A 15,926-nucleotide genomic window follows, 5' to 3' on the forward strand; every position below is an offset into this window, starting at 1 on the left:
AAATGTAAGATGAATATTTTTTGTGTTTTGCTGAATTTGATATCTCAGGGAACAACTGAGAGAAGAAGCCATACTCTTGCATTTTTCTTATCCATCCTGTATGTATATTTAAACTTTTTTAATATAATTATTTGGCATTAATGTTCAGTTTGAAGAAGTATTATGTAATTGCTTTTTGACTAATAAATAATACCTTAAAAGAACTTGAGGTTTTATTCATATTTTTTCTATGACTTATATTTATGATATAGTGTTCTTTAAAGATGTCAAGATTATCTCAGGTTTTCTGGTAAATTATATATTTAGTTAAATAAACATAGAATCGTTATCATTGTATATACAATGCTAAGAGTATTGAAGAATTATCCAGACCTTTTCTTCTTCAAAAGCCAAATATTCTAAATTTCTATCATGACTCACACTTGAAATAAAACATAAACATGAAGGCATGAGTTTTTATAAATTGTACGACTTGTGTTGTTGATCTTCCTAATATTATATGTCTAACTCTAATATAGAGATATAAACTTGTTAACTTATAGTGTTTGAACTCGTATTTGTGTTGTTGTATATGGACTAAAATTAACATACAAAACAAGAGTAAAAAATTTCTGATGTGCTCTTTTTCTATGGCTATGTCTTTAAAGTGAATTCAAAACTGAAATTTTATTCAGCCACAGAAAAATCTATTTATATTGGAGTCTTCACATTCATGATATCTCCTGAAAACATCACTATCTTAATAGTTCCATAATGCTTTATTTCCTAAAGATATTAGAATAAAATATTTAATATGTAGGAAGAATCTACCATATCTACTATATAAAGTTTAGGTGATATTTTAATTCAGAATATATTAGAATATAGTTCTAATAAATCAATCCATTAGAACACATATATTATAAATTTATAATTTAATCTTTAAAATAAATTTCAACATTGTTTTAGGCAGCTTTTTCTCTGCTGTGACTTCTAACGGACTAAAATGTGTTTTTGAAGTTACAGCTAGGTGTAAAAATATTTTATTCCAGGAAGTTTTGGTCCTAAATATAATATGCTTTTTATTTGGCCAGGCAAATTTTAATTTGAGTAGGAAGCAGTGTTTTCGTGTACTAAAACTAAACAGTGGTTTAGTGTAATAAGCTTATTAGAACTTAATATAATAGAAAAATAACTTAATATAATTGTATATATTGTTCTATTTTATGTGCAAAAGTTTAAGTTATGTCTAATAGATTTGCGTACAATTTCAATAGTCTAACATTATAAGCAGACTTTAATTATTTCTATATGCTACTGTTTTTAGAAAATAGGAAGAACTATCCAGACATATAATAATGACTCAAATGTGATAACTCATCACATAGAACATTTCTTTAATTATGGAATGTATTATTTGCTATATCAGTGGGAACCATGTCAAAAATATTCATCTTAGAAAACGTGCTCTGTCCAAGTGTTTGTGTGGACACAATAAATAAATGAAAATCAAATTTATAAATAAAATATGCAATAATCATAATAGATAAAATATAAACATTAAAACTTATGATTGTGTAGGTATTATATATAATTGTATATATGAACCCCAAAGGACAAATATATATTACATATATTTTATACATATTATTTTATATATATTATATATGTAATAAATAGCTTTAAAAACATTCCATCTATTAGAATTGGATTAAAAAAGCAGGTGTGGATAAGACTGATAAAATTAGTCTAGTTCTCCTGCTGAACTCCTAACATAAAGGAGTGATTATCCATTTCCCTCTACAGTCCCTGACGTACTCTTGTAATCTACAGGAAGCTCAGAGAAGATGCATGCCTCCTGAAATCACTTAAATTTTCCATAAATCTGAAGTTAAACAATGACTTCTACATTCAATTCGTTCATCTGTATTTTATACAAAGTAATTCCTACTAATAAGAACACAAGTTATGAAGAGAAATTTACTTTTGTCAGGGTATGTTTATAATCTGTGTTTTTTGGGGCAGTTAATTAGGAATCATGCTAATTCTACAAATTTAGACACAGACCAGCTCATAATCTAGGAATACTTAAAGGTCAAATATCTAGACTTTTTTAGTAAACTAAATTCTCCATCAGAATTTCAGGTAGTTATCTCTCTCTCACACACACACAAAAGAACTTGCTTTTGTTGAAATGTTTAAATAAAACTGTTTTTTAAAAGAAATCAGAGGGGCTGGGGTTGTGGCTCAGTAGTAGAGTGCTCATCTAGCACATGCAAGGCACTGAGTTCAATACTCAGAACCACATAAAAATAAATAAATGAAATAAAGGTATTGTGACCAACTACAATTAAAAAAGTATTTAAAAAAAAAAAGGAATCAGAGAAGGCTAATGTTATAAAACATTCTTAAATACCGATGAGTGTGTAAAAGAGTTACAACTAGAAGAAAAGCAGAAAAATTTTACATTCAGGGGAAACAGATAAATTTGTATTATCTAAACTTATAAACAATTTTTTTCTGGTGATCATGGGCAACCTCCTGTCACATGATGACTTGTAATCATGGAACTGGTGCTTCCTTTCCTATAGAAGATGACTGGCGCCTCTCCTATAAAGACAGGTTTAACCAGTGAGAATATCTGCAGCCTGTGCATTGAACTAACTATCCTTCATTTTAAAGGAGTTGCCATTTCCATAACTGCTCAGCTTTCAAACTCCTGCTGTTTTCAAATACCTCCCTGTCTTGATGGGAACAGGATCCGCAAGACAGGGAAACATGGGCAATCACTGCACTGAAGTACAAATGGAGGAGACAAAATCTAAGGCTGTTTTTCCCATAAGGAAGATCAGTCATGCCAATCTTTTTGCCCAGATGTTTTCAGTATCCAAATTAGATAAACTGTCTTTCATTTAAAATTTGCTTAAAGATCTTTTCTTGAGATATCCTTCAATATATACCGGAAACGTATCACACTGTGATATATTCCAAAGGAGAATGCCTCATGAATTAAGGACTCTTGCATCAGAACAGTACAAGCCACATGAGTATGAAAGTTCACAATATCATGATGTTCAATATCAATTCATAAGCCTAATCCACCTTCATAAATGACTTCCATTAAACTTCTTTATTGACTACAAGTATATGTGTCTTGAACTATATTTTTAATAGTTAAGATGTATTCTAGTGTGCCACTTAAAAATTGAACATTGCCGAACGAATCAAATGAATTCTCTGGGTTTAGTTTTGAAATAGCAAATAGGCATTACCTCCAATTTTTAGGTGAAGATACAAGGTAGATCCCTGAAGTTGACAAACTCAAAACTTCATGATGGTAGAGAAAAGGATGAGATGGATTTAGTACATAGTTGCAATGTGTCCATTCTGTGCAAAACTATTAAATGTCAACAGGAAAATAAACATGCAGTTCATCAGAAGTGACAATAAAAGGCAATATTCTCCAGTTATGCTTTTCCTTTAACATGATTATGCAGGTGTGTTTCTGTGGGGAAACAGTAGTCATCTGCATTACTCTCCGAGTTGTTTTTAGGAGGTAAGATTATAATGATTAATGTGATTGGCACTTGTGCCATTCTTTTGGACTGCATTTGAATGCTGTAAAGTAAAATGGGTAATATTCCTGGCAAGGTCAGATCGCAGCATGGTTGAAATTTTCCTGAGTGCTGCAACGTTTGGCAGTGCCCATTGTTTGCCAGGCACTGAAATAGATGCTGGGAAACTGAGCTGGATTTCTCACCTTTCTCACCTTCAAGTGTGTTATAGGCAGAGAGAGGAAATATATAAACAGTAGTGTAATACAATATAGTACATGTGATGTTGGAGAGATGCTGGGTGTTTTGTTTTTGTTTCTTGCTTTTTGTTATTGATTTTGAAGAATAGAAAACACTGAGATGAAGCAGGAAAGGCTTCTCAGAGGAGATAACTAAACTGTAGAGTAAAAGATAAAGGATGCAAAGGAAGAACGTGCTAACTGTCAGAGAGAATGAAAGAGCTTGTGTGCAGCGACTGTCCTACAGGGTTCAGGTATAAATGTGAATGTACGATGTATGATTTTATCCACTATTAATAGAACTAGGTAAGATTGGTAATATACAGATTTTATTCAACACTTTAATCTCTTTACTAGAGGCTTTGTAGAGCCAAATTAGTAGCTATGGTCATAATCACTTTGCTCTAAATATCTCTTTAATGTATTCCCTTAGACCTTACATAGTATTTACACATATAAAAACTATGAAAAAAATAGACATATAAACAGACACAAACCAGGTAAATGGATCTAGACCAAACTTTATTTTGTAAATGCCGTCAGAGAGCCTGGGATTCATAACATAAAATAACTATTTGAGTTACAATTAAATTAACAGGAAATAGCAAAATAGTATTATTGAATCACAAGGAAATTGTTGGTTGTGATTTATTATCAGAGTACTTCTCAAGCTATTTCTTAGTGTAATAAGAAATGTTTCAATATTATATAGTATTGAACATCATGAACAGATAAAAGTGTTCAAGTGAATTCATTTTCTTTCTTTTAATCTTAGTAGAATCTAGGAATCATTGATAAGGATCAAGATAACTATGAGAATAAATCAGTAAAACCACCTTTAATATTCTCTTTAAACTACTTGCCTATGATTTAATATACAATATTTGAAGTAGGACAGGTTAAAAAAGGATGGAAATTATAAAAATATCCATGTATGCAAAGAGGTTTATAACAAAATTAACCAGAGAATCTACCATTTATCTACCCAGATTTTATTCTTCAGATTTATTCATGAGACAAAGCCCCTTATTTCTGGGGTCGGTTGCTGTATTGCTACCTCCATTTACTGCCTTATTTTTGTGACCTTTTGCAAGTCTTCTCTTTTTATTCATTTCTGTGAATGCAGAATAGATCTAATGCTGTATTTTCTTTGTCTCCTAAAAATGCTGTCTTAGAGGCTGAAATAGGATTTGGAAGTCACTTAACAGACTTTCTCTTCAATAATGCAAGGATAGCATTGTATTTGTATTACATGCAAATTCAGTGTTTTTATTCAAAATAATCATCTTGAACAAGATTCAGAATGGAGGACTAATTTTTTTTATTTTTTCATTTATTTATGCCCTATTCAATTCTGAAAAGGATCCATGACCGCTTATAAAAATATATAATAAGATAAAATATGTAAAGATACTGAAGCAAAGAGGTAAAAGGGTAAGAAATCTGAAAAGTCTGCAGAAGATATCATATTATAAAGACATAATGTGTTGGAGATAGACGACAAGTTTGACTCTCAGCTCTCTAGCAAGTAACTCAGAGGAGAAAACTCTCCATTTCATGAACAAGGGTCTTTCAGAACAGAAAACCCACGTCAACAATACGGAAGCACTGTTTTCTAGCATTGAGACCCAATAGATTGTACCCTGTTATTCAGAACTCCATGAAGAGTAACCAATTTAATAGGAACAAAACAGAACCAAATGTCGAAGATCTACTTCTTAGAAAGTTCCATGACTTTAACATGGGCATATCAAAGGGCAGTTTGGGCATTCCCACACTTGTAACTGTTAGATTGCCTGTACCCAGGTGGACATATTACATGTCATAGAAATGATAGCATAATTGCATTTATGTGAGACCAGTAAATATGGCTTCTAACAAGTTTAGGATGATTATCTAGTGGTAGGAATTTAATGTTAACAATTAAGAGCTGAACATTGGAACAGTTAACCAAACACAGAATAGATTAGTACAATCAGAAAACTACCCTCAGGGCTTAAATGATCCAGACATTTTTATGGTTTCTGTATTAGGTTCCCACGACTGCTGTGGTGAGTTCTGGTTATATAAGACTTTTTCACACCTATCAACATCAAAGTGTTGTGTTTGAAGTGCTTCAATAGAACCTTTATCTCAGTGGTTACTTAAGACATCTGAAACTTGCATAGCAATAGGGAGGATGGGTTCTAAATAGAACCTCCATAACTCAAAGAGTTTTAGGGTTTTAGTGAAAGAAACCGTGAGTGTGAGCTTATGCTTATGAAGGTCAAAAAACAATCATTTCATTTATGCTGGTTAAATCCACATTGTCAGATTCCACAGGAAATTTACTAACACTAACGGACTGTGTATAACACTAAAATACTGTTCTGTAATTATCCCTAACTTGCAAGAGTGAATTCTAGTGGTTTGGGTTTATCACTATAAATATAAATATTTGTCTTCAGACCCCTTTCTTTCTCTCCCTCTCTCTTCCTCTAACATTTTCATGTGTGTAAATCTGCTTCTGAATTTTAAATCCAGAAGAAGTCAAGGTGATGCTAAAGAGGAATGCCCCTTGTAAAGTACTTTGATGCATGTCTAAAATCTTTCAGATAATGCAGAACTGGGAGACTAGGTATCAAAATAAGCCATACCTCAATTTCTTATGGCAAAAACTCTGCTAAAATTAATAGCACCTAATTTTTTCCCAAACCTTTAGACATTGTATTTTGGTTACATAAACACAACATGTTAGTTGCTGTTACTGGTCATTGTCAGATCTACTGAAGGTCCTTGGCTTCTAAGTGATCACGGTGAAACATTAACACAGGAGGTTTTGCAGGACAGTCCCTTCACATGTCAATGAACAGCTTGTGTTTGGAAAATGAATGTGCCAAGCTTAAATTATATGATACAAATAGCTACTGTGACGTCCATCATGTTTATTATACTACTTTAGCTCCAACAATCTCACCTTTTTCCTGTTATGCTTCTCCATTCTACTGAATACCAGCATTTACATTAATTTCTCACTACTATGTTTCAAACTTAGTAAAATAATTAATTGGATAACATTGATATGGTATGTTTTTGAGATATGAGCTATTGAAACAGAAATACTTATTTTAGATGATTTTGTGTATAAACTAAATATTTGAATATTAATAAAATGTAATTGTTGAATATATAAAATTTTGGAATGCTGGATAATGAAGTTGTCAGTTTCTTAAAATATTTTACATTCATAAAAATAACAAGCTTTTTTCATATTGATTAAATTATACCTTTCTAAAAGACTTTACAATATAATTGACAAATGTATGAAGTTAATGCTATATATTTTTTCCTCTTAATTTTAGTCATGATTTCATTGGAGAATTTACAACGAGCTATAGGGAACTTTCAAGAGGGCAATCACAATTCAACGTATATGAGGTAAGAGACACTTTGTTTTACTACTGTTTCTTCTACAATAAGTAAATTTGTGCTTTAAAAGCACAAATTTGCGAAGGGTAATTGCAAGAGTTAACTAAGTTTACACACACATACATGTATGTAAATGTATATATAAGTTTAAAGGTTTATTTGTATATATATATCTTTATGATATTTGTATATATGTGAATTATTGAGCTGTCTAATTTCTCAGATCAAATGATATTACTTCTCTTCAAGCCATGTGATCTTTTAAGTCTGTTTTGAGAGATTTTTAACTCTTGTTTATAAATCTCTTTCTTACCTAAGAAAAATCAATATGGATATAAGTTCATTTTTTCTTAAGCTTAAGCCTCTGCATTTTGTTTTACTATTGATGTCTTCACTTGTATCCTAATAAAAAAAAATGCATTTTACTAGGGTCAGCATGGTATTATAAGAAAAACTGTGGTCTGAGCACCTTCCCTATTGTTTAGGTGGAGACTGAAAGAATGATAGGGAATATGTAGTCATTCCAAAAATCCAAGTTATTAAAGTAAACACACTATAGTTATTTCTGTTATAAAGTTCCTTGCCAGTTAATCATCAGATTTGTACTGAGCATATGGAATTAAGTTTTAGTACTGTTCATCTTTTAGTTGTGTTATTGTTGTTCAATTTTTAAATTTAGTGTATATGGATAGTTGGGGTTTTTTTTAAATGTATATGGATAGCAAAAGAAAATATCTCAATATTTAACCAATGACAGTTATCCTCCCTGCTACGTTGACACTAAAATTTACCATTTTTATAGTAGCAGAATATCCTAAAATTAAGACCTTCTTCCTGGGCTAAAACAGTTGTATTTCATTCATACATAATTTATTCATTTGTTTATTTAATTATAAAAGGATGTTTTATTAAGTGGCGTCTATACTCCTTGCTCTGTAAACAAAAATCTCAGTGTGTAATGGGAGAGGCAAACAATTAAAGTATGTTTGGTATAGTTTTATATATGCTCAAAAGAGTAGTATACTTAATGAACTTATATGATTACTACAGAAGGGCCAGATTCAGCTCAAAAAAGCTTTTCAGTAAAAAAAACAAAGATGAAGAAATAAATCAATCTTTTCTACCTGGGTCTTACAAGAAAAGAATATTGACCCTAAACTGGCAATGACAGTGATATGACAGTGTGTGAGTAAGCAAGTGCCTGTTCTCCCTGCCCAGCTTCAGGGCTGAGGAGGTACGTACCCCCATACTAGTTCTTGCTAGTCCCCATGTAGCCCTGAAGAGATCAATACACTTCTCATTTTGGGTTGCAGCTAGACCTCACTTTCTTTTTAATATTTATTTATTTTTTTAGTTGTAGTTGGACACAATACCTTTATTTTATTTATTTATATGTGGTGCTTAGGATTGAACTCAGGGCCTCCCATGTGCTAGGCGAGTGCTCTACCACTGAGCCACAACCTCAGCCCCAGGCCCCACTTTCTCTTGTTCAACAGAACTTGCTAAAGGAGAAGACTGGTACCACATCTGAGGAAATGACAAAAATGGCTAATAGTGTTTTTTTTTTTTTTTTTAATTAAATACCCTGTAAGAACTTGGGGCCTTCACTTCAAATACAAATGTTGACTTACTTTGTATAACATCAGTATAAGACATCAGTCTGAAAGAACTTGAAGTGGGGAGCTAATGTGTATTACAAACAACTAGTTTTAGGATTTCTTTGGACAACCTTGAAACAATATATTAGACACTTCACTTTCCGCACCCCTTTTCTTGGAGGCAACCAAGACAATTTTTAGCCATTATTTCTTCTAGTATTCTTTCTGCCCTTTTCTTTCTCTGCTCTCTTTTTGGTATTTCAGCATATATATGTTGGTTTTCTTGATGGTGTCTCATAGGTCTCTTAGACAGTTTATTTTTTTTCTCCCTGTTTCTCAAATTCAAAAATCTCAATTGACCAACTTTTGAGGTCACTGATTACTTTTTCTTCCATCTCAAATATTCTATTGAACCCCTCTAGTGAATTTGTCATTATAGCTATTTTTTTTTTTAGTTGAGAATTTCTATTTGGTACTGTGTTAAAATCTCAGTTTACCTGTTTTCTTAGGTGAGACATTGTTTCATACTTCAATTCCTTAGTTCTTCAAATACATGCATATTAGCTGACTTAAAGACTATTTACTAAATGCTTTATTTGAGAGTACCAAGACAATTTATATTGACATATTTTTTCCTATGTGGTATATAAGTTCATGTTTCTTTGTATGTCTTATTTGTTGTTGAATGCCAGAAATCTTAAATAATACATTGTAGTAACACTACAGGTCAAATCAGGTTCCTGTCTATTTTATGCTACTATAAAAGAACACCTGAAAATTATTTTTTCACATGTTAGCTTCAACAACTGTCTCTGTCCGAAAAGCTTAATTAAATTAAAAAAGAACAGAAATTTGACTTTCACAGTTGGGGAAACAGGTGCCAGCATCTGTTGAGAGCTTTCTCTTGTATCTTCAGCATGGTGGAAAGTAGAAAGAAAACAAACAGCTCTCTCTGTCATATCCTTGTATAAGGGCATCTAATTCCATTCACAAAGGACTAGCTCTTATGGCCTGATCATCTCTTAAAGACCTCACTGATTAATACTAACACTTTGGCAAAACCTGAATTTTAGAAGGAATATATTCAAATCATAGCACCCACATTTCCCAGACTAGAATTTGTGTGCATTGGCTGCTCCTTATGTGCTCCAGTGGTGTATAACACTGCCTTAGCTTTCATATGCTCTTTGGGTAAGGACTTGAAAGGTCAGCCAGAGCTTAGGGACTGGGGCTTCCTGAGATCCTTCCTAGGCATATGCGTACCCCTTCATAAGCACATGGTCTTATCGACCCCCAGCATTACACTAGAGCTTTTAAAACCCTCTATAAACATCTCATTCATTTCCCAGATCTTCTTTTTGATTTTTGCATCAGGCTTTTATTTGCCCAAACTTGTTGCATCCCCTCTGGCGGACCTGCTGTTACACAGTTGCCTCTGACTATTTCCAGTAAGTGCTCAGAAGACAGGGCTTTTCCCATTGGTCAAACTTCAAGTGGGGGTCAAAACTAGTCCAACCTCCATTAATTGGGTCTTTTCCAGGAGCTTTTGACTAAGTCAGTTAATGACAGTTCTCTGAAAATGATACTTTTTAGTGAACTCCATACCCATTCTTTCCCCTTCAGTGGCTTTTAGACTTGTATTTACACAGCTACTATGGTTGCAAGGTTGGCTTATTTTCAGCACCATGGAGTTAAGGCAAATGCGATTGGAATAGGAAAAGTTAAAATGCCACAAAGTGAGACTCAGCCTTTTTTTCCTTAAATGATTGACCCCCAAGATTGGTGCATGCTTTTGAGTTTTTCAGATTCTTGAGGAGGGCGGAAATGATTTTGACATTTTTTTCCTAGTGTTCGCATTTGCCTTTATGGAGGAGGATATTTTCTGAGATTCTTATTTCACCATTCTAAAAGTGTTTCCCTAGTCCATTTTTTTATGTTAAAAATAATAATGCTATTATATTTACATTTTATATAACTAACATTGTTATCGCTATTACAGAAGGTACTTTATTTTTGGTAGTTGAAATTCTCCTATGGGACTAAATGACAAATTCTCATGTAAATTGATCACAAAATTGAATAATCTAAGATAATTCCTCTGGACTCTAGTTAATGATATCTTGGAAGCCAAAGAGATTAGTATGATTTTTTTTGAAAAAATGCTTTTGAAATTTTACTGAAAATTCAGTCCAAAGATGCAGGAAAAATCCTAATGCTAGATGGTTGATTTTAGATCACAAAATGCCAACACACAAATTTTCAAAAAATTAAATCATCAAATTTATTTCTTATCTTTTGATTGATCTCATGTTATTCCATGGTTTCTCCCGTATTTTTTAGTACTATTCTCCTCAAACAATTTTGAGAAATTCCTCAAACTTCAAGGTCAAACCTGACCCTTCTACCACTGAAACAACCTTCTACATAGTTAATGCTCTTACTCTCAAGACATTTACTTAATCTGAAAAATGTGTCATTTTGCTGATGGTGTCCTATATCTTAATCATTGTATGTTTTTTTTTTTTTGCATGTAAAATATGCTTGGTGAGGGTTCTGCAAATATTGAAAATAACACATTGAATGAATGGATGAGTCAATTTGTATTTTGTGATTTCAACCTATACCTACTAAATCCAGCTTATTCTATGTCCCAGATTTTTCCTGTGAACTATTCTCAATGGTACTAACTTATTTAATGCAACATTACTTCTTGGGTAGATGATTTATAGGGCCCTAACTGTTGCCTCCACTTTCTGTTCTTAGAACTCTATACTGAGGATCAGTTATATCATTCTCCCATTTAAATATTAATTGAGTAATACTCAAACTCTCTAGTTTTGTACGGAGGATTTTAATGTGGCTTCTGCTCACCTTTTAGTCTCTTTGTATATACCCTCTTTTTCCTCTTTTTAACATTGTATTTGTCAATTTGTTTTATATTAAAGCCCTATTTAAATATATACTAGTTCAAATAATATTTATTCATAAAATCTTTCACCTTTCTTTCCCCGTCAAAGGCTTTCTCCATATTTTGGACTGAGAAAAACTGGAGGATCCTCTTTTAGGGCACTTATGTATTTAATTTCCCCTATTTGATTGACAGGTCCTCCTCATTTTTATATTCCCTAGTGTCTTGTGGGTACAGGAATGCAATATTTTCCTCATTGAACTATTAATAAAAAAAATTCAACCTTATGTTCTTAAACCAGACCCTTACCAATTATTATGTTCCAATCATGGTATCTGGTAGAAATTTCTAGTGCTATAAAACAATAGTTAGGTCGATAGATTCCTTAAATATTCATGCTTTGCCTGATTTCTATGTTAGTGTATTTAATCTGGGATGTAAAAGTTATGCCTCTCCAATATACTTTTCTTTTAGCAATCTATGATTTTTCTACAAAGCAATCAACATTTTTAGGACCTTAAATATTAAAAGTCTCTCTCAAATGTGGAAGATTCAGATAGTTATAGGTAATCGATACATAAAATGATTGAGAAGAATAGTACCAACAAAGATTGTGTTTTAAAAGATGATCCTAGTAACTTTTGCCAAGACGTTTTCACCAATTAACTGTCTAGGAATCCTCCTGAAGGTACTTACAAATGAAAACCTGGACAGGAAGTGAAGCAACATGATCAACTCCATCTTTTTAAAAAATTTCAGTATAAAATCTAACATTTTAATTGTTTAATTGCTTTTTAAGGTGGTGAATCCCAAAAAGAAAGCAAAAAAGAAAAAATACATTAATTCTGGAACTGTAAGTCAAATTTTATGTTATTCATTAAGGATTCAAATTAATGAATTATATATGATGTTTTTAATCAGAATAAAAGCAACTAAAGCACTAATCTTGTTTTACCTCTGATTTTAATATGAAAGACTATAGCAAAAAATTTACTTTCTTGTTGGAGTGACTATATGGATAATTCATCATGAAAGTTAATGGCTTGGTTTCCTGCCCCCTTTCTTGGAGTTAGTAAGGTCCCAGAGGGAAGCTGAAGTTTCTTCTGAACTCTTTGACCAGTGGAATCAGACTGGAGAATCAGGCAGACTTGAAAAAATCTTAATTGGTTGTAAGAAATAGTCTTTTTTATAGGCTACACTTAACTATTAGGATTCATTTTACGGGTTATGAAGGTGTCCATTTATATAGTACATTTTCTTTGGAATGCCCTTCTAACTCAGCCTAGGAGGGGGCAAAGATGAATGTATCTGAAAATTGTGAAAATCCAATGTCCTCCTATTTTGAGAAAAAAAATGTCCTGAAGATTCTTTTCGAAGATTGATTCTCTCTCAAAGAAGCAAAATCTGTTTTCTTCAAGTTTCCTTTCAAATATTTTTATAAACCAAGACACTTAAAATATTAGGTGGACTTATTATAAAACTATGACAAAAACACACATCTCTTCTGGTGTAGCATAGCTCACTGATTCCAGTTTTTTGGTTTTAACCATTTTCCAACACCCTTTCATCTTTCCTTTTATCTAAAATGGAAATAACAAAGTGTCCTTGTGGATAAGTTTCATGCTGTTCTTCAAAGAAAGTAAACTGATCATAGAAAGAAGTTCATTTAATATTTTTATCCCTTTCCTTCTGATAATTTAAAATGTATGAACAGTCAGTCCTAGCAGATTTTAATAAAGAATAATGTCTCTAGTGATTTTTGAAATGCTAGGAAATATTATTTTCTCTTTAACAGTTAGAAAAAAAAAGTCCATTTGGGGTTATAATTAGTACTAACAGGTAATTCTGTCTCTCACTCTCTTTTTTAAGGTAACTTTACTTTCTTTCTTGGTAGAAACCGAAGTTTCATTCCTTGACTATATTAAGGGAGGGTAAGTCATTCTTTCAAATTATTTCATTGTTTTAGCAGTGTGTAGCAACACCAGGCATGGGGGCAAGTTTGTACATTTTGATGCAGACCTACTATATTTTTGTTTCAAACCTACACAGAAAAATGTACATACCAAGCACTATTACTTCTGGTACAAAATGTAACTTTTCTCTAATCAAGAAAAATAGTTTGTTATGCCATTAATAGTTGTAGATAAAACTATTATGTACACTAACATAGAATATTTTTACTTGCCTAACACAGGACGTTTTAGTTGTACTTTTTATTGCTTTTAGAATAGCAGAGCAGCTTGAGGGCTTTATTTAAATGCATATGCTAACTTCAGAATATTAAAGGAATGTACCTTGTCATAAAATCATAATGCAGACATGCATTATAATTATGAAAGTCATTTAGTTGTTCTGTTAGCTCCCAGGTAAGAATACATTTCCTTAAAAAAAAAAAAAACAGTTGTTGTAACCATTTTTAAATTTTCCTAAGTTCAGATAGATCCCACATTAGTAATGTCTTATAATTTCTGGTAAATAATTTTCTTCCGTTTTGAACCTAGGTTTTTTTTTGTTGTTGTTTGTTTGTTACCTGAGTATTTAGGACCTAAAGATTTTTTTTTCAAAAGGCTTTCGTTCTTTTTCACAATACAAAATATTCACATGTTTACTTGCTTTCATTTTATATTTATAATGTACAAAATTGGTAAGGTAGATTTGACTGTTTAGTAAAGTCATGATGAATAACAGCCAGAGACATCACTTCTGTAAACCTTTTCCTAACTATGTCAGCCATTTTTTTTTGCAATATTTATTTATTGATAGAATGTCATTGGGCCAAAGAAAACAATAAGGGAATGAGGAACCAAAGAAGCAAAGATAAATACCCAGAAAACAGAGAGCTGGCTCCTTTTTACTCTTTGTTAAGAAAAGAAACCAAGCAAAAACCAGTACCTGCATAAATGGGAATTATGGTCTATATGTGGGTATCTTCCATTCTGTCCCCTGAATCTATGATGGTAGTTTCTATAAAGTTTAAAGTACCAAATTAAAAAAAAAAGTTTGCCTATGTATTCCAACATCTGTGCATATTTTTTATCATTAGTGGATGGAAAGATAGTAAGCTGAGTTTGTTACTATAGATTTTATTCCTCTATAGATAAATTCATTAGTAGCTATAGATAATAGATGGTAGAGAAGAAAAAGTAAGACAACAGATATACTTTACCATGCTATTTATAAACAAAGTGCTTCATATATCTGGTTATATTTTGCATATTGAAATAATGACTTTAAGTTTTGAAATGTTATATTCCTTTTGGTATTTATTTCTTGTTTTCCTTCGTGAATCTTTGAAATGTGTGTGTGTGTGTATGTGTGTATGTATAAAAAAATGCTAGTGTGTTTTGTCAGCAGTGCACACATCTAGAGATATTTTGGTGTGAGTCTATCAATAAAAATATTTCCTAAATTATTTCCAATAGATCACTTTTATTGGTTGTTCATATTCTCCTTTTGAAAATCCTCATAGCTAATCAGAGCAAATGGGTTTCCACACTACATACAACAATGATGGTCTTGACAGACTCACAGTGTTCTGTGTTCTGTGGCTTCTGTCCTCCACAATTCATTGTGTTTCCATACTTCCTACTTCCAGCACTGCCTGTGCTGGAGGATGTTCCAGGAGGCAGTATACTTGTGGAGCCCCATCTTAATAGGTCCACCCACTCTACTACGCTAGGCAACAATCCTGACTCCCTGAATCCTCCCTAAGAACCCATTTTTGATTTATAAATGGACATGGGGGAAACAGAGCTTGAATTTCACTAGATAATTAATCCAACTGGACCTATATTAGTTCATGTAGAATCTACAAGACATGTTCCAAGATGTCCAGGGATGCACTGAACCCTATAGATACTGTGCTTTTCTTATAGATACACGTATTTATTACAAATTTAAAAGTATAAATTAGACAAAGGAAGAAATTAACAACAATAATAATGAAACAAACATTAAATACTATAATAAAAGTATTTAAAATTTATGAATTATTTCTGTGAATTGGTTGACTTTTTTAAAGAAGTATCTTAAAATAACATGGAAAATATTATTTATGGAAGTATGTTTAATAAATATATATAATGTCTTTTAAAGATGTTACAATTATACATTTACATATCATTCATCACTGTAGTATCCAAAATAAAACAAATAGCTATGAATATATCATCCCTCTGACAGTGGAATCCAAATCAATAGCAGTAATAATTATTTTATTGTGTGACCTTATGTGTGTTTG

The 15,926-nt window shown here is 32.0% G+C and overlaps 1 protein-coding gene across 1 annotated transcript in view; it reads left to right on the forward strand.

The window, feature by feature from the left end:
• Cpne8 (copine 8) overlaps positions 1-15,926 on the forward strand; it is a 204,357-nt gene that overhangs the window by 135,253 nt on the left and 53,178 nt on the right. The window contains exons 11-13 of the mRNA XM_027934231.3: positions 7,114-7,189; positions 12,486-12,539; positions 13,556-13,617. Of these exons, the coding sequence (XP_027790032.1) occupies positions 7,114-7,189; positions 12,486-12,539; positions 13,556-13,617 (192 nt within the window). The remainder of the gene's footprint in view (positions 1-7,113; positions 7,190-12,485; positions 12,540-13,555; positions 13,618-15,926) is intronic.

The sequence above is a fragment of the Marmota flaviventris genome, chromosome 3, assembly GCF_047511675.1.
Source record: "Marmota flaviventris isolate mMarFla1 chromosome 3, mMarFla1.hap1, whole genome shotgun sequence".
Classification (NCBI taxonomy): Eukaryota; Metazoa; Chordata; class Mammalia; order Rodentia; family Sciuridae; genus Marmota; species Marmota flaviventris.